Below are 24449 nucleotides of genomic sequence, written 5' to 3'. Positions count from 1 at the left end.
GTTGGCTTCTGGTTACAATTTGACTTGCTTCTAGGTGTTCGCAGATCTGTTGCTTGATTATCTTTTCCAGGATCTTCCTAGGTATTGACGTCAGGCTGATTGGTCTGTAGTTTCCTGGATCAGGTTTTTCTTTTGAAGATGGGAACTACATCAGCTCTTTTCCAGTCCTCTGGTAGTTCCCCAGTGTTGCAGGATCTTTGAAAGACATAGTTCAATGGTTCCAAGATCATGTCTGCCAACTCCTTCAGAACTCTGGAATGTAATCCATTGGGTCCTAATGACTTGAACTCATCTAAGTAGACAAATGTTCTTTTACTATTTTCTTACCTATTTTAATCTGAATTTCTAGTCTGTTCTTTAGTTGTTTTTGGGAGGCTGGGCTATTTTTTTCCTATGAAGACAGATGCAAAGAATTAAGCAGCTTTCCTTTATCCCTGCTGCCCGCCACTTCCTTGCCATCTTCTCCCATAAGTGGATGGTTTCTTTGACTTTTATTTTTTATACATTGAAACTTTTTTTTATTGAGATATTTGTTGCATCTTAGTTTATTCTGAGCCTTAGCTTTCCTGTTTTCATCTTTGCAGATTCAGGCTATATGCTGTTATTTCCCCTTAGTTATGTGTCCCTCTTTTCATGTTTTACTTTTGTCTTTCAGTGTATCAGAGAGTTGTTTGTGCAACTGTGCTGGTTTCTTCTTTCAGTGGTATTGTGCTCTTATGATGCTTTTATGTGCTTTTATCATGACATTTTTTGGTTTCCCAAGGTTCTTGAGTTGTTTTTCCCTTTAAAATTTTTATCCATGGAATCCTTCCCAAGCTCTATGTTTGCTGAAATCAGTTCTTTTACAGTCTAAGACACTGTTTGCTTATGTCTGTATTATGTTGAATTCTAATACAATATGGTCACTCCCCCCAACGTTCCTGCAACTTTAACCCCCTCTATCGTTTCTTTTCTGTTAGTAAGAATTAGGTCCTGTATAGCTGACTTCTAGTTCACTTATGTTTTAGATGACAAAGTTGTCACCTAGGTTTGTCAGGAATCTATTCAATCTCCCACTTAATGCAGAGTTTGTCTCCCAACTGATGTCAGGGTAGTTAAAGTTTACCATTTTTACTATTTCCTACATACATTTGTTAAATGTTTAGCAAAAAGTTCATCTATTTTTTTTCTTCTGGGTTGTGTGGCCTGTAATATACACCTGTGACATTGTCATTCTTTTTTCTTTTTATATTGACCCACGTGCATTCTAGGAGGCTTTCATCCTTGGTTTTATACATTTCTGTAAAGATGTAGCGATCTCTTACATATAATGTAATTCCATCTCCTCTTTTGGAGGTATATATTGGCTCTTCTATTGTCATTCACAGTATCACAGAATTGGAAACTACGCATTATCACTTCACTTAGTTTAATTCATCCAAGTTTATACATATTTAATTAATAGTTTTTCAGCTGTTGATTAGCCAATCCCGGCTATGAAAGCAGCCCCAAACCACAGCCATAATAAAGCCATAATCTTTTTCAGCAGGAGGCTAATAAAATATTTCAACACAGACCATGATTTCAATATAGAAATATGGAATGCATTATTCAATACATCCACTTGGGATATACAGTATAAAATCAAAATAACTGTCTTAAATGAATTACATGCTATTAAAGTTTTTGCAGAAATATTTTTCTGCTTTAAAGTACATAGGACTAGTGTTAAGAGGCCTCATCTTCTTTATTCATGAATTTTATGTTTTTATTGAGATTTTGTCAAAAGCTTTCTAAAAGCTCAGAAGTGTTCTTTCTGCATCTATGAACTACCACTATAGTAGTATTAGTGCAGATAAAAGAAATTAGAATATTTTGCTATCCAAAATATTTTCTAATGTAAATCTGAATAAGCAATCAAATCCTGATTATTAAATTTATATGCCACCCATCTCAGCAATAAAGCACTTCTGGGTGATTTAATACCCTGAATCCCCTCTTCAATAATATTAAGGCACCCAAAGTTTCCTCTTAAATTGAGAAAGCTGTGTTAGGCCATACCATGAGATGCCTTGCCTCCTAATGATATGAATCCATTATTTTTTAGTATCTTTATGAAATGCTCTGATTGAAGTAAATTCTTGCATCTCATAATGCTTCCATTATATTGCAAAGGGAGACTGAAAAAGCCAAGTGAAATATACTTTTATCTGGTCAACTGTGTTCGTGGCTAGAGAGAAAAAGGATCATTTCAAGAGTTTGAAATTCTTTAGATGATGATGTACATGCTCCTTCAGGTAAGGACGGAGGGCAATGCAAGTAGCTATGTTTTCTGGTTGTTCTATCCAGACTTTATGATCAATGCCATTCTGTTGCAGTCTGTCTGCTAATGTGCTCAAGGCACACTCATCTGGAGCCTAAGAAACAAAGGAAAACAATATCAGTGCAATATAGAATCAAAGATTGCTATAGCATTCATAACCTCTGTCTTGCTAAAGCTACAATGACTAGCAACTTCAAGAATTATCTGCTTAACTGAAAACAGCAAAAAGCATCAGTTGTACTTTAGGTAGTAAACTATAACAAACTGCTGTTTTGAAGAGATGGCAATAACTGCAATTCTAAATGCACTTACAACAAAGACCCAGTCTATACAATGCATTGAATTTTATGCCGTAATATTGTGCTGTGATGCATAGAGATGCGCTGTAATTGGGAAGAAATTACAGTTGTCACTGCATCTTAATGCCTTAGAACAGTGGTTCTCAACCTTTTTAATGCCGCAACCCCCAACCGGTCGTAAGTTGAGGACTACGCAACCAGTCATAAGTCGAGGACTACTCAACTGGTGCAGCACCATTTGCAGAATGGGACTTTTGGCAGGCTCAGCAGGGCAGAGACAGCCTGGACAATTCCTATTGGCTTTTGAAAGCCAATAGAATTAGACTATTCAAGAGAGTCTATTCTATTGGCTTTCAAAAGCCAATAGAATAAAAGGGAGTAGCACAGCTAAGGAAAGGGAAAAAATGGCGGACTGCATTTGGCGACCCCCGTGAAATGATCGTTCGACCCCAAATGGGGTCCCGACCCAAGGTTGAGAACCACTGCCAGAAACTGGTGTTTTATTCAGACACACACACATACACAAACACACCCCTCCCTCAGGAGCTCTTGAAGCAGAATATGCATTAAAAATAGCATCACACAGATTTTATCTGTCCATTCCTTTCCTCCATCGTTTGGATATAATCAATGCTACAATGCAAAGGCTTGGATCCAAAATGTCCAGTCCAATCTCCTGTATGCAGTTTTGCTGATTAGAACACCCTAATTCGCAAAGTAATTTTTTTTACAGAAAATAGGAAAAAAATCTGTTGAATTCCAAACTTATCTGTTAGATTCCAGAAATCTTATGTATTTATTCAACAATCAGATATCATTTCCATTTATGCTCTCGTTACTCCTGTTTATGGTTAAAGCCCATTCTAGAAAAACACTTCAATGGTTTGACTCGGCAGAAACCCTTTCAAGTACAGTAATCACTCTTCAAAGGACCAGCACCCGTTTACGCCTGCCAAAACAGAAACGATCGACCTCATGGCACTTTCAAGACTAACTTAGGCCCTTCCCTTCCCAACCAGCTGAAAAAGGGAAAAAGCAATAGCAAATATTGGGAACATCAGTTTGGCGAAAGCTTAAGCTTGCAGAAATCAGGATCACGCATGGAAACCTATTAAATACTGGTGTTCAGATCCACAGGTTAATGCAGCCACGTAATGCAACACCATTGATACTACCCGTTTTGCAGGGCTGGTCTGGGAAATTCTGGGACTTGAAGTCCACTCATCTTCAACTTGCCAAGGTCGAGAAACACCATTAGGCAATGCTCACCTCCAGCACCACGGTCCTCATGCTGCCATCCTGGGCTAGATAAGCCGCGGTGTCTGGGTGCTCGTAGTATGCGTGGACCACGGCCAAAGCCGCGTGGCAAGCCTGAGCCACCGAGGCCCCCAACGGCCACGAGAAAGGCTCGCGTAACAAGTCGCCCCTCAGTACCACGTATTGCACTAAAGAGCGCGCCGCCACCGCCATTCTCAAGCCGGAAATGAGGTAATTCCTAAAGGAACTCTGGGAAAAAGATAAATGAAGGGAGGCATCCGTTTCCGTACAAGAGAATAATTTAAGGAGTGGGGTTAGCCATCTTGCTGTACGGCGTCGGCTGAGATAGAGTGCTTGAGGGGTAGACTCACTCGCGAGTCATTTCGGGAGGAAGGAAAAGTCTCGCCCCGATGTCCGAATGACGCACTTCCGAGGGCGGTGTGTCGTTGCTGGGCGGGAGTTTTGAACCCAACCCTCGGTCAATTGCTGAAGCGACCGTAGTGAGTTTTTAGCAGGCCCCCAGGCAAGTCGTGAAACTGGCTGCGTCTACACAGCGATTGAGCCGCTCGAGTCTAAAGACCGCTGCCGTTGCCCTCGGGAGCCCTTAGAATCCCCTTTCCTCCTGATTGGGGCTCCGGCCTGCCTCCTGAATTTCTCACCCGTAAGGGAGAGACAGAGCATGGGGTGGCTTATCCGGTCATCTCAGCAGCTTCAAAAATAGAAACAACAAGCGAAGCGGTGGTAGGAATAGCATACATTCATTCGCCACAACAGTTCCGAAAATAATTTCCAGGCTCCCTGGTTTCGGAGGTCGCTGTTCTTTCGCAATTCTTAAAGAGAGCCGCGAGGTCCTTTGCCAGCTCAAACGAGGTGCTTAAACAAGGAATTTAAACGAGTATAAAATATAATGAGAAACAGCCAGACAGGCTTCCGAAGGTATTGACTTCTGTAATGCTGGTTATTCTCAACCATTAATTCTTCTGGCTAAGGATGGTGGGGATTATAAGGCAGTGCATTAGGATGGCAGTGGGGAAATTGACTTATGTGGTTATACTAGGAGGTTGATGCTTAAAAAAAGATTACCGGTAGGTACCTACTGAGTAAAGAAGCTGTTTAAACCATGGATTTTTTTCTGAAAATGATTAATTCTATTCCAGAATTTAACTTTTCAACACTGACATTCATTAAGCCATTCTTTCTGTGTTAAAATTCTGCAGGAAGAAATTGCCCCCCTTCTAGAACCAGAGAAGAAAATCTTGTGTGATTATTATTTTTGGCTTTTTGAAATTGAAAGTAAAAAATGGACAAAATTGCCATTTCCTCTACAAATGGTAAGTTAACAGGCAGTAATGTGCAGGTAACTACTCGGTTCTAGTTTAAAGGAAGTAAAATGGACCCTCGTATAGTATTCACTGGGTTTTGTACAGAGTGCTGCTTATCAGAATGGAAAATCAAGCAAATGCTGTAGTTTGGTAATTAATACTGAACAATTAGAAAGCAATTCTCTAATTATAATTAGGTCTTAAGTTAATGTATTGCCTATCTAATATCTATAATTATAACAAAAAGCATGTGTACAAACAAGACAAGTTCAATAATTTTAATGTACTTTATGAAATATATTTTTATGAAATATTCATTTGCTTACTGCTTTGAATTATGCACTTTAGAAGTTTTCAGAAAATCTGTAAAAATATTAATATTTTGATAATATATCAGTATATAGTATAAACTATATGTGTGTGTGTATGTACATAATTATGTATAATATATATGATAGGTAATGAACTCCATAATGGCAGTTAAATAAATAAATAAATAAAATCTTATAAAAACTTTATAAGAAGAGGATAATTTTTGCCTGCTAGATTTCTGATCACAAGTTTGTTTATTCAGTTTCTATAGCCACTCATCTCAGTCAATGACTCTAAGCCAGTTTATTTCAGTTTGTGAAGATAATTGGGTATGATTTTTATATTAAAATTTTTTTTCTTTGCATATATTCTTTGCAGGTACATTATCTCATTTGGAAATGTTGGAGGATTCTGCCCGCAACGTAACACTGAAACAAGGGGAAATAAAGAAGCATAAGGAGAAGATATTAAAGATGAAAATGAAGATCCTGGAGCTGAGATGTCAAAGAGATGAGTTAAAAACCAAATTAAATGTTTGTCGATCACAGGTGAGTGTGCAGTATGTGTTGACATAAAGACAACATAGGCTGATTTCTTGTTTAAGGGCTGGCAGAATGTAAATCATGAAGCTGGGTTACTAAACAAAGTTTTGCCTGAAAGGATAAACTTATACTATATAACTTGAACTTTAACAGAAGTCAAAACAGCTTTTAAATTATCTACAGTAAAACTCTAAGGAAAATGAGCATATATTAAACAATTTTCTAAATATCTCTAGTCTGATAATTCAGTTATATTAATTTACTTCTGTAAAAGAAGTGGGTGTAGGTATTGCTTGTATAAATGCATTGTTTCTTGTTTCTGACTTGCAATTTTTATATTGTGTTAATGTATCCTTATGTATCAATAATTGTATTTTGCTTAATTAACTATATTTCTCATTTTTCATAGTACATTGAACCATAAATTAACCATGTCGTCTGGGTTGTGTAGCACATTAGGCAAAAATTGGGTTATCTAGTAACTGAACCAGTGTGTCATAATGTATAGACTTTGTGCTATATTCTCTAAATTCATTGCCTGTTAACCCATAGTACATTTGTTGCTACTAAATTTCTAGTTTTAAGTTGTCCAATAGTTACATTAATCAGATAAAATGGAAATTACACTGGGACTCTCCTTTTTTAGACCAAGAAAACATGTCTCGTCCTATTGAGCACTGAATTACAATTAATTTACTTGTATAATTGTCTTGTGGTATATGAATTTGTATTTGACTTGGGAAAAACTGTACAGAACATTTTTTTACCTGCACATGTCAAATATTGGAAAGAACATGGCTCCTTAAGAACATTTTCCTTAACAACCTCCTTTTAGTAGAAGTGATAGATGTTTCTGGGCAATATAGACCTAACAAGTTGTAATCATTGAGTTGTAACTCTCCTGTTCTTTTGTAGTTCACTCTAGGCAAAGATGCTATGAAAAACAGTTTGCAAGTTTCTAAGGCTACAACAACAAGCCAACAGGCCTTAGGGTGGAAGATAGAGAATGCCAAGGGTGTGCTAGAACTTTTTCATCTGACAGGTACCCTTGTTACATATTGATAAGATTCTGTTCTTAGGCTAATCAGTTGCCTGGCAATTTAGTTTATCTTAGCCATTTCTCCTCTCTGCTTTAGTTTAGAACAGTGGTTCTCAACCTGTGGGTCGGGACCCCATTTGGGGTCAAACGACCATTTCACGGGGATCGCCAAACAACGCAGTCCGCCATTTTTTTCCCCTTTTCCTTACCTGTGCTACTCCCTTTTATTCTATTGGCTTTTGAAAGCCAATAGAATAGACTCTCTTGAATAGAGTCTAATTCTATTGGCTTTCAAAAGCCAATAGGAATTGTCTAGGCTGTCTCTGCCCTGCTGAGCCCGCCAAAAGTCCCATTCTGCAAACAGTGCTGCACCAGTTGAATAGTCCTCGACTTACGACCGGTTGAGGGGTCGCGGCATTAAAAAGGTTGAGAACCACTGGTTTAGAACTTATAAGGCTAAGGTCCTAGGTCAGGGGTTCCCAACCAAGGGTGTGAGACTATATTCCAGGGTGTGTGAAAACTTGGGTTTTCAAAATTATAGTGTGTATGCATAATTTGTTGCTATTATTTTGAACTTTTGTAAGGGGTGCAAGAATATATCAGAAGCGTTCTAGGGGTGTGGGGTATAGAAAAGGTTGGGAACCACTGTCCTGGGTTACTCTATCTCTGCCCAAAATATATCTGACTAATTTTGTGCAATATACTTTTCAATAAACAGAGCTTTATATCAAATCTTTTGCACTGGGACAACAAAAAGTTGAGTAAGGACTGGAATTTTGGGTAGGCAAGAAGTAATGAGAGAGCCAGTTCAATGTAACGATTCAAAGCACCAGGCTAGAAACCAGGAGGTTGTGAGTTTGGTGCCTGCCTTAGGCACAAAGTCAGTTGCGTGTCTTTGGAGCAGCTATTATGTCTTAGCTCTAGGATTTAGCTGTATACAACTGTAAATCACTTCCAAAACTACTGCCAAGAAAACTGCTTGGACCTGTCCATGTAGTCACTAAGACTGACTTGAAGGTGCACGTACACACAATGAGCAGGCATTCTGAGAATTTTATAAATAATCATTTGTTAAGGAACAAATGTATAGGAGCAGATGGCAATATCTAATTGATTTTACATTGAAGCTTACCAATGAGATCAGGTTAGATTTGAATGGGAGACTCCCAAGGAATCTTAGGATTGTAGACTAGATTAGGAAGTTGACAATCATTCTAAAGAACATAGTGGCAAACCACTTGTATAACATTGTTAAGAAAACTGCATGTTTATAGTATGTTGTCGCCAGGAATCATGCTGAATTTGAATGGGGTTTTTACATTTTATTTAGCAGCAAATATAGTACTTTATCAACCCAGCTTTAAAATTCTGATCTTAAATGCGTTTTTCCTAGGCCTAAGTGCAAAACTGACAGAGCATGGAGTCTCCTTTTGCATCAGCACTGCCTTTGAAGGAACTTATCTAGATTCCTATTATTTAGACATCCTTATACAGAAGCCACTCCAGATTCAACACCATTCAATCCCAGTTTTCATACCTCTGGAGCAAATAGCTCATGAGCATTTGCAGAAAGACATTAAGTGCTTCCTGTCTGTACTCTCAGATCATCTGAACGCTTATGATAGAAGGAAATTCCAGGTAGACCAATTACAGGTAAGGGGGGGAAATGGTGTCCTGGACATGTATGAAGCAAGGAACATTTTGCTAATAGCCTTATTTTATCTTTTCTCAAAGGAAGTTTCATGCAGGGTGCTGTGAACTGGGTATAGCTAATACAGTCTTGGAGTTATTCTGCCATGTGATTATGGCTGCCTCGCTTTTAATCATCAGATAGTAATGACCATATTTTAAACTGGACAAAGGCAGAAGGCCCAAGCAAATAAGCTGGATTAATTTGAACCAGTGATTTTGTAAATATAAAGGGGTCAATTTAAATCACTGAAATAAGGATTCTTAGCAAATCATATTTATGAATTTAGAATCTTGAACAATTATAATTTTGCTCTGTCATTTAAAACTAACAAATCAGTAGCATAAATATTCATTTTCTGTTGGATTCATTTAATGGACCTTACTATAATAACCTAAAATAAAATTTACATTGGAAAAAATAATATAAAAATTAATAAAATAATTTAAATTGTAAATTTAATATGGCCTATCTAAATAGCTGTATCAAGTATACTGTAACACAGATAAAAAACTTTCAGTTATTTCTGGTGTCAAATTTATTTTTCCCTTGGTGTATCTTGGTTTTCAGTTATACACAGGGAAAGACAAATCTGTTTAATCTTATTTTTGTACCTACAGTCTATTTTGTTCCAATTCTACATCAATTTGCACTTTTACAAAATTGTGCCTTTTTCTTTGCATTTCTTCTGATGAAAGCAACATATAGGTAGTCCTCGCCTTATGAGCACAACTGAGCCCAAAATTTCCATTGCTAAGCAAGATAGTTATTAAGTGAGTTTTATCCCTTTTAAAAATCTTTCTTGCCATAGTTGTTAAGTGAATCACTGCATTTATTCAGATGTTAACATAGTGGTTAACTGAATCTGGCCTCCTCATTGACTTTGCTTGTCAGACAGGTCATCACGTGACCCCAGGACACTGCAACCATCATAAATATATGCCAGTTGCCAAGTATCCAAATTTTGATCACGTTGACCATGGGGATGCTGCAATGGTCATAAGTGAAAAACTCATGTCACTTTTTTCAGTGCCTTTGTAATTTGAACAGTCACTAAACAAATGATTGTAAGTCGAGGACTACTAGTATTTTGAAGCAGATGCCTTTTTGCAAGTATAGAATTGTTTTTCATCAATATATAGTTCTGTATATACTTCTATATATCCATTTTGTGTTAATTTTTATTAGAAAACTGGTTTGCTCTTTGTTATTGATATGAACATTGAACAGTAACTAAGCTGGGGAGCTAAGAATTCATTGATTCATACCTTCAGTTTTTAAAGCTACTAGCTTTTAATGATGATGAGAGGCTTACATAGGGTTAACATATCAAAATACAAATTAACATATCAATAAAAACATTGTACTGGGGACAATTAACTCCCAAGTATATACTTGCATACAGGTTCATGCAACAGTCTGGTCCAGTGCCTATAAAAAAGCAGTCTTTAGGGCACTATGAAAGACTGCCAGCATCCTGATTCTAACTACTTGCCCTAAGAAACATCTTTGCACTTGACATGGCCGACTGCAACTACTGCTACATCTGGTCCCCAATATTTAAAATATAGTGCATTAACCTTGTACAGACCTTTTGAAAATCATAGTGTCATGGGTTCTCCATTGCTGGAAATTTTCAAGAAAAGACCGGACAGCCATTTGTCTGGAATGATATAAGTTCTCCTACCTTGAGCAAGAGATTGGACTAGAAGACATCCAAGGTCCCTTCCAGACCTATCATTCTATGTATGCTTTTTGTAAATTTTTGAGCTGTAGTATGTAAACTGGCCACTGGGTGGACTTCAGCATAATAGTATCTTTGTCTAGTGTAGACTCTAGACCAGTGGTTCTCAACCTGTGGGTCGGGACCCCATTTGGGGTCGAACGACCATTTCACGGGGATCGCCAAACAACGCAGTCCGCCATTTTTTTCCCCTTTTCCTTAGCTGTGCTACTCCCTTTTATTCTATTGGTTTTGGAAAGCCAATAGAATAGACTCTCTTGAATAGAGTCTAATTCTATTGGCTTTCAAAAGCCAATAGGAATTGTCCAGGCTGTCTCTGCCCTGCTGAGCCCGCCAAAAGTCCCATTCTGCAAACGGTGCTGCACCAGTTGAGTAGTCCTCGACTTACGACCGATTGAGTAGTCCTCGACTTACGACCGGTTGGGGGTCGTGGCATTAAAAAGGTTGAGAACCACTGCTCTAGACTAAAATAGTAGTTATAATTCAATCCTTATATAAAAAAAAAGATGAATAGTATGGTAGATTAGATTCACAAGGTTTTTAGTATGTATATTTCTTTTCTTTTTTTTAAAGGGTGTGCCTTCTTTCACAATTAGGCCAAAAGATGAAAGGAGAACATTCTTCTGACGCTTCAGATGTTTCTGTTTGTATTTCAAATTACCCGTTAAAGTAAAGATGATAGTCAAGGGAAAGCAAATCATACACGAAATACAGTAAACACAATGCAGTAATGTAGCAAGATGCAGGGAAAATAATGCTTGTATTTTAAGAAATATTTTGCTAAAAACTACATTCTAGGTTTTTTTAAAAAAAGACTGGACAACTATTTGCCTGGGATGGTATAAGTTCTCCTGCCTGGAGCAAGAGATCTACTCGATGCGCATTTGTGACTACACTGGGAACTGTGGTGGCTAGTATAGAAACGAGAATAGCAAAGCCAAAGATTGAAGAGGTTTTGAGAAGAAATGGGAAAAATGAAAATCTAGGAATGACACAAAAACCAAAATGGGAAACTCCTCACAAGGCAAAAAAATTCAGCTTTTTGGACTTACAGCTTTTTCTTCTTCAAAGCCTAAGAAGATGAATAAAATAAAGTTGTGATTAGCAGAAACAGGTTGTCCAGGTGATTATCCTAAACAAAAGGCTGAATAAAAGTTTTGATTTGGCAACATTAGGATGCGATAGATTTTAATCTTAGAATTATAGGATTACAAGACATATAAGATTTATCCTGTTTCTTTCAAGTTCAACATCAGAAAAAAATTAAAAATACATGTACAGAAGCTATGCCTATATATGTACAGTAAGCATATAACTCACCCCAAAGGTTTTCATATTTTTTCACCACAAAACTTGTTTTTTTTTTTTGTTTGTTTATTAAATCCACTTACTAAAAAGGTGGGGCTTCTGAATGAGGGGCTGCAATCAGCCTTTCCACTGAACCTTAATAATCAAGGGCAAAAAGCAACTTAAGCTTTAGTTGAGACTTTTTCTCTTTCCTCCCCCCACCTCACCTGGGTCCCTAGTGGAGAGCTTTCCATTAATTCCTGGCTACCTCTCCCAGTTCCCATACATACTTTACATTATTTCCATAATGATATTTGATGCATACAAAATCATTTTCCTCATTCCCACACCCACCGATATTGGTAACCACTATGTTGTTACTTGCGAAGTCGTGTCCGAACCATCGCGACCCCATAGACGTTCCTCCAGGCCTTCCTGTGCTCGGTAACCACTATAGCTTGCGCCAATGCGCGATGTCTGTAGTTTTACAAAGAGTAGTGTATTGATACAGATATGCAGTAGAACCAAGTAAAAGTGGTTGTAGAAGTTTACATCCATCTTTTAGTTTGAAAAATTCCCTGGCTAGGTTTCAATAATGAAGGGGCTTCTCTGCCTTTGTCAAATTGGAATAGAGGCTCTCCTTTTAATCCTAATTTTAACAAACTATCTGAGAGCTTCCTAACTAATGTCAAAAAGAACAAATCAAAATCAAATAATAAAGGGCTGAAGAAGCAGAAATCTTAATATCCAGTGTCTAAAATTGTAGTCAATTTCTTAAAAAACTTCAAACCTTTTAAAGGTTTTAAAAGCCTGGAATAGTAAAAAAAAAAAAAATCTTTTTAAAAAAATTTCTGTAGTCACTTTGGATGTAAAATAATACAAAGATTTCAGAAAAATCTCCATTTCAGAAGGCCTTCACACACAACCCCCGCCCCTCTTTGCTGGTAACTAAACTCTATGCTTTATCTGAGAGAGCACCTGGAAAACAGTCTCCAAAGATAATCTTAGATATAATGTGCATTATTCTCTTCCTTGCAGGAACGTTTTGCCATTTTTCTTGAAGGATGCATGAAAGGAAATTCTTTGTACAATCAGTTGGCATTTAACTACCGTGTAACAGAAGATGGAAATTTTCCATTTACAGCAAAGATCATATATGGAAATCACATAAATGCCCTCCCAACCAAGGTCACTGTTGTATGTAAAGGTGAGAAGTAATGGGTTGTATTTGATGATTTAACAGATTATTGAAGTGAAGAATCCTTTGAGCTCACCTCAGTTCTTGGTGATTTATAGGTACAAGCAGGTCAGAAGCAGTAGTTAGTGGAAAATGCAGTAGCCTATTTGTTGGTTGACGAGAGCCGCTGCAAGCCATGAGCCCTACATGGGATCCCACTAGCTTTCTGAGTGCAGTTCAAAGTGCTATATTTTTAAAAACCTATAAACCCTCATACGGTTGGGGGATATTAACATCACTCCTTTGTCATGGACAGATCCTCCTCGATCCTGCAAGGAGGTGGGGCCTGTTCCATCAGCCCACACCAGGCAATCGATGGAGCCATTAGGGTTTCTGGGAATTGGAGGTTATTCCTGATGTTCTGACGCATGGTCTTGCTGAGATGTTGGCCATGGCTTGGAATAAGTGATGACTTGGATCGGGCCAGATCACACGTGTGTTGGCTCTATGGATCCTTTGAAGCTCTCCAGTGTACAGAGCAGCTCTGGGACTTGTGGCAATAAAAGCAGCAAAGAATATCATATCCACAGATATGCCAATGCCCCCATTTTGGATGACCAGGTGTGGTATGAGAATTATACTAGGTATCCCTTGGATAAAATTGCCGGGTTTCACTCAGTTGGACTCTGGCTTGGGAAGTCTTATGGAGATGCTTGAGGCACATCTTAGCCCAATTAACTAGGAAGAAGTTGAGCCAATCAGCAAAAGTCTACAGTCTTGCCTTATTCCTTTCTATATTTCATAGGATTTAGTCAATACCCCATTAACTATAATTTGTACCCTTTGTGAAGCATATATTGATTTCAACCATGTAATGAAATTTCCCCCAATATTCATATCTTCTAGAATTTTGAATATAAATGTTTGGTTCAGGTTATCAAATGGTTTCTAAATATATTCTTTTGGAGTTCCCACTTATAAATAGATGTCTCTATATGTCTATCAGTTCAAAACTGACAAGATATATTCTTGTCCCAAATTCTTAAAAAAATTATCTTATTTTCAACAAATTTCATCCCTTAATTTCATACTTGATATCACAAATAGAATTCCTTCTAATTTGCAACTTGTCCAGTCCTTTACAGTGGACATGTACTTAATTCAAAAATTACAGAGGTGTTAGAGGTTCCTATTTATGGGGTACCTAATTAGAAATATGCATTTTGTTTTAGTATATAACTTCTTCTCTACTGTGGGGATTCAAAGACCTCAATAAAAAAAAAAAAGTCAACTACCACACAGAATAGAACTGGGGAGAAATAAATGCAAGATTTTCATACTGCAATTCCTTGTCCTCTTTTTTTTTTCTTCAGCTAAAAATGCACCAGTTTCTGTGGACGAGATGGCAGCAGCTCATTTGGCGTTGTTCTATGAGAAGCCTCTTCAAGATGTCTTTATTTCTATCACAGCCTCAGCTGAAAATCTGAATCAACCTATTGCAGCCGTATCATCTTTCTGTTCCATATCTGGTAGCAAAAATGTTCCCTCTGAGGTTGCTGCATTATAAATTCCACCAAGGTAGGAAGATGAAGCGGGATCTCACAGTAACAGAGATTGTTCTACCCAGAAAACATATAGTATTGATGAAGAGTTGTTTATTTTAGTATAAAAATAAAATACTTTAGAATGCTGAAATGCTATTAGCAACTTGAGGGATGATAGTGCATGTTCCAGTTAAATCCTGGCAGATAATATCCTTTAGTTGAGTCTTTTTTTCAAGTAAGTACAAGATAGATTGGTCACATTTTTAGTTTACATGTTATATTCTATGAAGTATTTACTATTTTCCTATGAAAATGTAGCCCATTTCATTTTCCCGTGAAGGAGGCTAGAAACTTGTCCTTGTGGCAGTATTTACATTGTAGCTATGCTTTGCTTAGTTTTGATGTTGAGGTTCTGATTCTACAGACTTCAATGGTAAGAAAGTAGTTTCTTGGTATAGTTCATTAAATAATAGCATTAGCACTTAGACGTATATACCGCTTCACAGTGCTTTACAGCCTTTTCTAAGCGGTTTACATATTGCCCCTAACAATCTGGGTCCTCATTTTATTGACCTCAGAAGGATGGAGGCTGAGTCAACCTTGAATGGGTCAGGATCAAATTACAATGCTGCATTCTAACCACTGTACTACTACAGTTCTAATTTGCCTAGATTAGAATTATTAAATTATTTATAAAAATTAATAAAAGTTACCTAACTTAGCTCAAATGTTTGTTGCATCTTTAATTGTGTAGTCATTAGTTTTGTTTTGCAGGTTTTTCTCTGTCCCAAATTTGATATAATCATTTTTTTAAAGTCAGGAATATAATCAAACATAATCATAGTTGAGGGGTCCTTGGTGCTCTCTGAACTTGGCTATTTTCTTGTAGACATTTCATTAACCAAACTAGCTAGCATTGATGATGCTACCTAGTTTGGGTAATAAAACATCTGCAAGAAGACCACCAAGCTCAGAGAGCACCAAGGACACCCCCCCCCATTTTAACCCTGAGCTACAAATATTCTCCTTTATTGATAATAAAAAGTTTTTGTTTTTATGAATTTAGTCAAGATTTTTGCTTATTTCCATATTGGCATAGGCTCCTTTGTATCTTAGGACTGAGTTGGTAGGCCAAAATTTCTCTTTTCTCTTGATGAGTCAAGGCTGAGCTAAACATAACCGGGATGAGAGGGCACTTACGCTTCTTTTTCTTCCAGGCTACATCAAAAGAACAAAGAGCTGTTCCAAATTGATGGAGCAGAGACTCTGAAGTAAGACCAAGGATTGCAGGATAGCTAGTCTACTTTGCATCCTGTCCTACCCAAGGCCCTTAGTAGCATGAATAAATTATTTAATTCTCCCACCTCATCTCACTTATGATGACTTTTGTTCTCTATAGCATTGAACATCTCCTATTTTCAAAAATATTGTCTTACATTTTTTAAAACTGTAGATATAATAGTATTCAAAGACTCATACCCTCCTCCTTTAGGCTTGTCCTGCTTCCATTACAACTCTCTTTACTTGATTCTGGCCAAGCTCTGCAAAGAGGCAGTATTTTCCACTGAAATGTCTAACTTACCTATGTGAAATGAGAAATTATATGTGGGATTATATAAACATCCGATTTAGTAGGATTATCTGTGTGGATTAAGATTTTGTATATCTGAAAACGCTGCAAGAAGATGAATTTGGTCCTCTGGCACATTTGTATCAGTCTTTCACTCAAAGCTCCCAAAATAGATTACACAATACAGTAGTGAGGAAAGCTGTTCTCAGTCTTGGCTCTGATATCACATTTTCAGAAATTAAATATAGATTAAAAGGGGACATGATATGAAATTTCCTTTATATATTCTATATTTGTACATGTTTTATTATGCAATAAAACTTTAAAAAAAGAACTATCCTCTCTTGACTTATTATAATTAAATATTCCAATAGCATAATGGCACTCAGACATCACTCTGAAATCAGAAATCATTTCTTCCAATATGATTATTTAGCATTCAACCCAAACATGCACATTTTCCCTTAGAGTGAATGACACAACCCCCCTTTTTTCCCCAAAATAAAACAAGAAACAGCAATTTTAAAATCAAACAATCTATTTGAGAAACTAAACAAATTACATAATTTTTATTTCAACGTAACAATCAGATGAAGGCTTTTAATAAAACAGCCTTGGTTCAGGCTGTATAAATCTCTTCCTTTTAAAGCATCAGCAAAGTTGAGGGCAGAAAGGGACGCAAGGCACAGCCTGAAACAGGCACCTTACTTTCACAATTAAGATGCATTAAAAATATAAAGGTATCTGTTCTCATATATATTATCATATATATATATATATATATATATTACCATTCATCTACATGAATGATCTCTTTCCCTTTTCCCCTCCAAAATAGAGCATCTTGTTACAATGAAAAGAAAGATTTCGCGTGCTCTTTTTCCTTTCTGCTATTTGCCTGTTTTGAGGCAATTATTAACTCCAAGTGGGCCAAGTGTGAACTTTATGCAGTTTTCCCAGTTTGTCTGCCCATTTGTGGTACCCATTCGGAACTTGCATTTGGTTTTACAAAGAAGTCTATGCACAGCTTGGATCAATGGAAAATTAAAACCACTGCACATTTGAACTAAAAAGATAATGCAGAGTGATCTAGCCAAGCAAGGCCGCAGTGAGAATTCTATTACCTCCAGGCCTGAATGTGCAAGAAGCCACGTATTTGTGCAAAAGGCAGGATTCTTCCTATCGAAACCTTTCTACTGCCCTTTCTATATTAACAAACAAATGCAAACTGATGGCAAGGGAGCCCCTTTACAAATAATAAATGTTCAAGAAGAAAGGAACAAGCAAAGGGGTGATTTCCTGTAAATCTATTAATGGTGTATATACCAATCTCCCATCCAGAGCAGCAGGTGCTGAAAGCAGTTTGTCTTTGGGCATTACAGAGGTACCTGCTTTTTTCTGCTATTTGCATGTAGAGTGAGAAGTTCAAGAACTGTCAACCACCTGATGAGGCAATGTCACACATGAACCATTGATAAAGGAACCTTGCTTTTCACGTCCTTTCATAAAATAGGTCAGCAAGTCACCTTTGCCTTTGACGTAAATGTGCCCTCGGCGCACAAAGCGGAAGCCGTACTCTTTCAAGATAAAGTGAGTTTCTTCCACCACCTAAAAAAACCAGAATACACAGATATAATCAAACAGCTAAGATTTATCAACCAAATGTTTCTTTTTAGGCTGTTTTGTGTAAATATTTTACCCACCTTTTTAACTGACCCAAAAGAAGTGAACTACAAAGGTTGTGTTATATTGTGGAATGAGGATATGTCAAACCTCATCAAAAAGAAAATAAATGCAGACGGAAAATTCTACAAAGATCCATAAATACACCCTCTTGGAGCATACAACCAGGAAAATGTATACTATGAATATATGTTCTACTAAGTTATGTTTCATCACTTTGGAAACTGTTGTTACTTACCTGAAATCACTTCCTGATTTTCAGGAGGGGACAGTATATAAGCAAACAGCATTAATCATTAAATTATTAAATATCTTTTTTTTAGTTGGGACTTTGTTAAAATGCTAACCGACAGCAACAATGCCATTTTAAAGAAAGGAATCTCCTTTCTTTTTGGAAGTTTCCAACCTGTCTTCTGGAGAATCTTGGAGTTCCTTCTCTGTTTAACAGCAGTTTCTGAAGGTCAATAATGGCAGGCAAGGGTCCGTGGGAAGTCAGTTCCCTCACCATTATAACAATTCTTCCTTACCCCTGGGCTCCCCAACTAAGTAACTTTGCCAATATATTCTGATCACCTTCAATCAGCATGACCAGTGCATTGATTGTGAATTACAATGGTTGTGTAGTCCATTATATCTGGGTGAACCCAATTGATTGTCTGATGTCTCTTAAGAGCAGATTGGCATTCAGTGTGACTGGAATATAATTCCTTTAAAATGCCCCCAAGTCCATTGTCTGATTTACACAGACCTCTCATTTTAATCTGCATTGAGGCGAACTGAGAAACCATTTTAGATAAGTTTCTTGTACCTTTTTCAGAACATCCTAATATATAAGAAATAATGAGATTCCATACAATGCTGCTATGCATATGGACCCCTACTGTCTCCATCAGGGGCCACAGTTTTTAACCCTTTCTGCCCTTACTAATAACAATAATAATAATAGTAAAGTTGGAAGGGACCTTGGAAATCATCTAGTCCAACCCCTTGCTCAGGCAAGAAACCCTATACCATTTCGGACAAATGGCTGTCCCGTCTCTTCTTAAAAACCTCCAGTGTTGGAGCATTCACCGCTTTTGGAGGCAGGTTGTTCCACTGGTTAATTGTTCTAACTGTCAGGAAGTTTCTCCTTAGTTCTAGGTTGCTTCTCTCCTTGCTTAGTTTCCACCCGTTGCTTCTTGTCCTGCCTTCAGGCGCCTTGGAAAATAGCTTGACACCCTCTTCTTTGTGGCAGCCCCTGAGATATTGGAACACTGCTATCATGTCCCCCCTCGTCCTTCTCTTCATTAAACTAGACATACCCAATTCCAGCAACAGTTCCTTATATGCTTTAGCCTCCAGTCCCCTAATCATCTTTGTTGCTCTTCTCTATACTCTTTCTAGAGCAGTGGTTCTCAACCTGTGGGTCGGGACCCCATTTGGGGTTGAACGACCACTTCACGGGGGTTGCCAAACAACGCAGCCGCCATTTTTTCCCCTTTTCCTTAGCTGTGCTACTCCCTTTTATTCTATTTGCTTTTGAAAGCCAATAGAATAGACTCTCTTGAAGAATTGTCCAGGCTGTCTCTGCCCTGCTGAGCCCGCCAAAAGTCCCATTCTGCAAACGGTGCTGCATCAGTTGAGTAGTCCTTGACTTACGACCGGTTGAGTAGTCCTCGACTTACGACCGGTTGGGGGTTGCGGCATTAAAAAGGTTGAGAACCACTGTTCTAGAGTCTCAACATCTTTTTTACATCGCAGTGACCAAAACTGGATGCAGTATTCCAAGTGTGGCCTTACCAAGGCATTGTAAAGTGGTATTAACACTTCACGTGATCTTGATTCTATCCCTCTGTTAATGCAGCCTAGCACTGCGTTGGCCTTTTTGGCAGCTGCAGCACACTGCTGGCTCATATTTAGGTGACTGTCCACTAGGACTCCGAGGTCCCTCTCACAGTTACTACTATTGAGCAAGGTACCCCCTATACTATACCTGTGTGTTTGGTTTTTCTTGCCTAAATGTAGAACCTTACTACACAATAGTCATTAAACCTGGCCTTAATGCAGTTATAGTCAGAAGTGCCTATAATTTCAGTTAACTGCCACCATTTTCAGAAACCTTCCTGTTGTCCCCATCAAAGCAAAAGAGTTTCCCCACCTGTATATTTCCCATGACACCTGTGGACTCCATCCGGCTTGCTACATTCACAGTGTTCCCCCAAATATCATAGTGAGGTTTACGGGCACCAATCACCCCTGCTAGCACAGCTCCTTTATTCATGCCTGTCAGTACATTATAACAAAAAGAGAAAGTGAGAAACAAATGCATCAAGTATTCAACAGTACTTTTCAATCTGCCTCAGAGCCAGAACAAGATGACAAGTAGGGAAAGCTAAAATCCCTGATGGATTTGAACAACGATTCAAAGAAATCAGGACACTACATTTCACAGTACCTAGTCAAATATCTAGGCTCGGGAGCCCAGAACTATGAGTGCAGTAGCGACCTCCCCATTTCACTGTTGTTCCTCAGGTATTAGTATTTAGAAAGGGAACATTTTGGAACATTTGGCAAATAGATTTTTCCTCCTTTTTTTCCTTTAAAGCGTCCATTAAAGCTATCTAACCTAACAGCTGTTATCTGGTAATGTGTAAGCATTCCCTTTGCCCTGAGTCTGATATTAATCAATTTCATTGTTCCAGTGTACTGAGATTAGTCCCATCTAGCCCATATTCGTTACATAGGATATCCCACTTGCCTATTCGCAGCATGAAGTTATTGAAGGACTGATAGTTAATGTTCATCAACGTCTCTTTCATGGCTAAGGCAAAGTCTGCAAGATCTGCCAAATGTTGCCAGCGCTCCTTTTCTGAAAGATCTTCCTTCTAGGGAAGGCAAAACACCAAAATTAAAAAAAAAAAATCAGAAAAGGAACACTTCTCCAGTTTTAAATTTTATTACAAGCTACCCCGAATAAGTCTAGCTCCCAAATCCCTTATACATGTTAGACTTCATTAAATGCATATGCATATATTAAAACTCATTTCCGCAAGGTTTTTGAGTCTGGGCTGTTTCATTTTGTCCATATTTTTAATTGTTTTAATTTTGTATTAGATTTTTTTTGTAAGCTGCCCAGAGTGTGCTGGAATGGGCAGCCATAACAAATTCAAACAAATCATACCTGATTATTAAGATGTGGACCCTATAGCCCTTTAGCTAGTTCTCAACATCAGTCCATTCTTGGATGATTTTGGTTAGGTCTGCTGTGAGTTGTTACTCAGCAGTATCTGGAGGGTCACAGGTTCTCTACCCTTAAACTAGAAGGGCAATTAATTCCATGTTAATCAAGGCACTACAGAAAAATTGTGCACAGGTAGTGAATTAATCTTTGAGCGAGCGGGTAGTTCTATCTGTATTGAAGGGTGTGATAGTCTTCTTCTCAAGGAATCCCTATGGAACTCAACAGCTCTGTATAACTGTCATTGTTGTTATTATTTATCCATTCCATTTTGGAGAGAAGGTGGTTGGACTGCAACTTCAGGTGGCCTTTGAAGCAGCAACCTTTTCCTGTGAAAGTAGTAAGGGGCAGCATTGATTATATTTAATAATGATGTATTATGGCCTGAGATAGGGACCAGGATAGGGAAGATGTATCCATCCTGGTCATTCTTGACATCTTCACAGTTTTCAATATTTTAGTAATTAATCATGGTATTTGACAAGAGCAATTTATGAGGGTGGAGTGCAAGGTATATTTTGTATGAGTTTTCTTCCTTCAAGGCCTGTTCCAGCACCAGAGCGCAGGACAAGAAACAATGGTTGGAAACTGACCAAAGAGAGAAGCAACCTGGAATTAAGGAGAAACTTCCTAAATGTGAGGACAATTAATCAGTGGAACAGCTTGCCTCCAGAAATTGTGGGTGCTCCATCACTGGTGATTTTTAAGAAGAGACTAAATAGTCACCTTCTGAAACAATACAGATTCTCCTGCTTGAGCAGGTGGCTGGACTAGAAAACCTTCAGGGACCCTTCCAGCTCTGTTCTAGTCTAGTCTAGTCTAGTCTAGTCTAGTCTAGTCTAGTCTAGTCTAGTCTATTCTTCTGTTCTGTTCTATACACAAAGCCTGAAGGAAGTCATCCAACAACAAAGGATTAGGAATCATCAAAACACTGATATCTATACAGCTCAGTCCCTGGTTGCACAATGATGTTGTCAAAATTCTATCTCACTGGAGGCAATGGGGTCTGGATAGGGAGGAATAGGTTCAGGCTTAACTGAAGACTACCCAATCCTGGAGATTGTTCCATCTCTAATTCTGGATAGAAGCACACCACTCCAGCCAGAAGTGCACAATTCGGGGATTTTGTTGGCTCTTGCTGAAGGAGCAGGTGGTAGCCAGTTAGGAGTACCGTAAATGCCGGCGTATAAGGTGACTTCCGCGAGCGCTGAAATTGGCGCCAAAGACGGGAGTTGTCTTATACGCCGAGTCGTCTTATACGCTAGAAATACTGGTAGTTTCTGGAGTATAAGACGACGTTCTAGGAATGCGGCCCGGCTATAAAGACGGGGGTCGTCTTATACGCCGGGTCGCCTTGTACGCCGGCATTTACGGTACCTTTGTGCAAATTCTTATGTGCCTCTTGAATCCATTCCTGGACTGGGAAGTCATAAGGAAAGTCCTTAAGCAAATTCATTTTCTCAAATGTCCAATTTGGCTGGGAAGCAGCAAAAAAGCAGAAACTGGGGGGAAGGGAGTTACAAATTATGGGACACTGCAATCAGTCATAAATATACCCAGTTATCAAGCGCTTAAAAAGTGATAATGTGACCGTGGGTGTGGATGGATACTTCCACAGTCATAATTCTTCTGTCTTTCTTTCACTATTTTACCTTAACAGTGTTGTAACCATTGCTGTTGACATCGGGTGTCACACCAGAAGCTGCCATGTATGTACTGCCAATGGTTTTGATTTTAGTGATGCACCGGAACTGGGGATCATCCAAGAGCTGTGAGAGTGAGAGATCTCATAATTATTGCAATGATCAATAAATCAGTCAGGAAGGTAGATTTTGGGTTCTATGGAGCTGATCAGAAGCAATGAGGACCAATTCTTGACCTTACAATGCAATCTTATACATGTCTGCTGAGACATAAATCCTATTAATGTAATACAACATATACCTAGACACATTTATACAGGATTGCACTCTTCCCTATCATGTGTGCCTCGTGAAAAAAATGGTGTACAGATACTCCCCAGAACACGAAGCACATAATATAAGCAATAACTTGAAGTAAATATGCTACATGTGTATATGTTAGATTTGCATGCTTAAATTTATCAATGCAATAAAGATATGTGGCACGGACATTTACTGCCAAGGCTCAGAAGCACAGATTTTGAATTCACATGATCTTATTTCCCTTTTTGAAGGGGATGAACATTTATGATATATAGTAAAGTGATAGGTAGCAAGATCAACACAGTTCAATTTCTCTGGTATCTTGCAAATCCAGTATGTAATTAATATGGGCACAACTGGATCTTTCAGAGGAGGGAGCAGAGCACTGACAACTGGCTACTATATGCCTGTTTTAAGCTGAGTGGCCCACTAAAGCAGGAGGGGGGAATGCTACTTTGGCAAAAAAAAAAAAAAAAAATGTAGATACCTTGACTTGGCAGAAGACTGTCTTAAATATACCATGTGAAAACCTTTTTAATACATTTGGTGTAGGAACGACAATTATCTGTATTCTTATGAAATAGTAACACTGTCAATGTTTTAAATCTGTGCCTTTCTTGCTTTGGATAGTGGATGAGGTTTGAGGACATGAGGAATTCCTGAAAATATTACTGGTGCTAAAACAAGCTGATAATTTAAATTACAATGTTGTTCTTCAACATGGTTTTACTTTTGTGGATCACCTGTAAATTGGTTTTGAGAGAGGGTTTGGCACATAACTTTTTTTCTTCAGCACTAGCACCAAAAGCAAGATAGAAATTGATAAAACAGAGTTGTATTATGAAAATCCAAGTTTTACCAATTGATGACAATCAATATAGCAGGTAGTTTAGGTAAAATAACAGATTTCAATACTGCTATGTAACAAAACTCATAGTTCCTAACACAGGAAGCATATCTCTTCAAGAACAACTCTTAGAATAAGTAATTGATTTTCTTTGGGCCAACTGATTAAGAGGGTACTTTAGCCTATTAATTAAAACTGACTCACCGCATCAAAATCTGAGATTATTTCATTGAGGAAGCGAAGGCACTCAATCCCACCATTATTTATACTTTCCTCTGTGTAGAAGTCGGCAAAGTTGGGGATAGAGGCAAACATAACACCAATTTCATCGTAAGACTGACTATACAGTTCCTACACAAGAAGGCAAGAAAGGTGAGGAAATTAAAATAGATAAATGGTGCTTCTATATTCAGGCATAATTGTCTTCATGTACTCAATTGTGCAATGCAACATTATATCCAAGCTCATCTCATCATTTCTACATTGTCTTCTAGTTTATATTATTGCATTTCCCTGAAGGAGGCAACAGCTAGCAGTGCCTTTATCACCTTTGTTTAATGCATCAATTGTATGCCTTCCTGGAAGAAAATAATTTAATGGGGTGATTAACACACTGGTTATCTCTAGTCTTAATAACTATAACATGATCTATACTCTGGAGTATACAGGTT

At 38.0% G+C, this 24449-nt stretch overlaps 3 protein-coding genes across 7 annotated transcripts in view; 1 reads left to right on the top strand and 2 right to left on the bottom strand.

The window, feature by feature from the left end:
• Positions 1-1394: 1394 nt before the first annotated feature.
• Positions 1395-4110, bottom strand: PTRHD1 (peptidyl-tRNA hydrolase domain containing 1). The gene is made up of 2 exons (XM_039345934.1): positions 3871-4110; positions 1395-2396 (listed from the first exon to the last, which is right to left on the bottom strand). Exons 1-2 carry the CDS (start codon positions 4069-4071, stop codon positions 2226-2228), a joined length of 372 nt encoding a protein of 123 aa, XP_039201868.1. The 5' UTR covers positions 4072-4110; the 3' UTR covers positions 1395-2225.
• Positions 4111-4164: 54 nt separating this feature from the next.
• Positions 4165-16873, top strand: CENPO (centromere protein O). 3 transcript variants are annotated; one of them, XM_039345931.1, is made up of 8 exons: positions 4165-4728; positions 5076-5189; positions 5871-6040; positions 6950-7076; positions 8467-8726; positions 12833-13001; positions 14345-14549; positions 15733-16873. In XM_039345931.1, the coding sequence occupies exons 2-7, from the start codon at positions 5159-5161 to the stop codon at positions 14536-14538; spliced, it is 951 nt and encodes a 316-aa protein (XP_039201865.1). In that variant the 5' UTR covers positions 4165-4728; positions 5076-5158; the 3' UTR covers positions 14539-14549; positions 15733-16873. The 3 variants fall into 3 exon arrangements, with proteins under 3 accessions (XP_039201865.1, XP_039201864.1, XP_039201866.1); XM_039345930.1 differs by lacking the exon at positions 15733-16873 and having other exon boundaries at positions 4165-4794; positions 14345-15472; XM_039345932.1 differs by lacking the exon at positions 15733-16873 and having other exon boundaries at positions 4166-4381; positions 14345-15471.
• The window catches only part of ADCY3 (adenylate cyclase 3), a 72086-nt gene continuing 64242 nt past the window's right edge, over positions 16606-24449 (bottom strand). For 2 of the 3 annotated variants that reach the window (XM_039345927.1, XM_039345929.1), the window contains exons 17-21: positions 23983-24129; positions 22638-22754; positions 20506-20632; positions 19906-20030; positions 16606-17693 (exon numbers count right to left, since the gene is read on the bottom strand). In XM_039345927.1, the coding sequence (XP_039201861.1) occupies positions 17511-17693; positions 19906-20030; positions 20506-20632; positions 22638-22754; positions 23983-24129 (699 nt within the window). In that variant the 3' untranslated portion in view covers positions 16606-17510. The remainder of the gene's footprint in view (positions 17694-19905; positions 20031-20505; positions 20633-22637; positions 22755-23982; positions 24130-24449) is intronic. The other variant, XM_039345928.1, reaches the window with a different exon arrangement.

The sequence above is a fragment of the Crotalus tigris genome, unplaced genomic scaffold (genome assembly GCF_016545835.1).
Source record: "Crotalus tigris isolate CLP2741 ecotype Arizona unplaced genomic scaffold, ASM1654583v1 scf7180000017987.690289119674:8195010, whole genome shotgun sequence".
Lineage (NCBI taxonomy): Eukaryota > Metazoa > Chordata > Lepidosauria > Squamata > Viperidae > Crotalus > Crotalus tigris.
The sequence above is the reverse complement of the archived record's forward strand: the minus strand, read 5'-3'. Positions and strand labels throughout refer to the sequence as shown.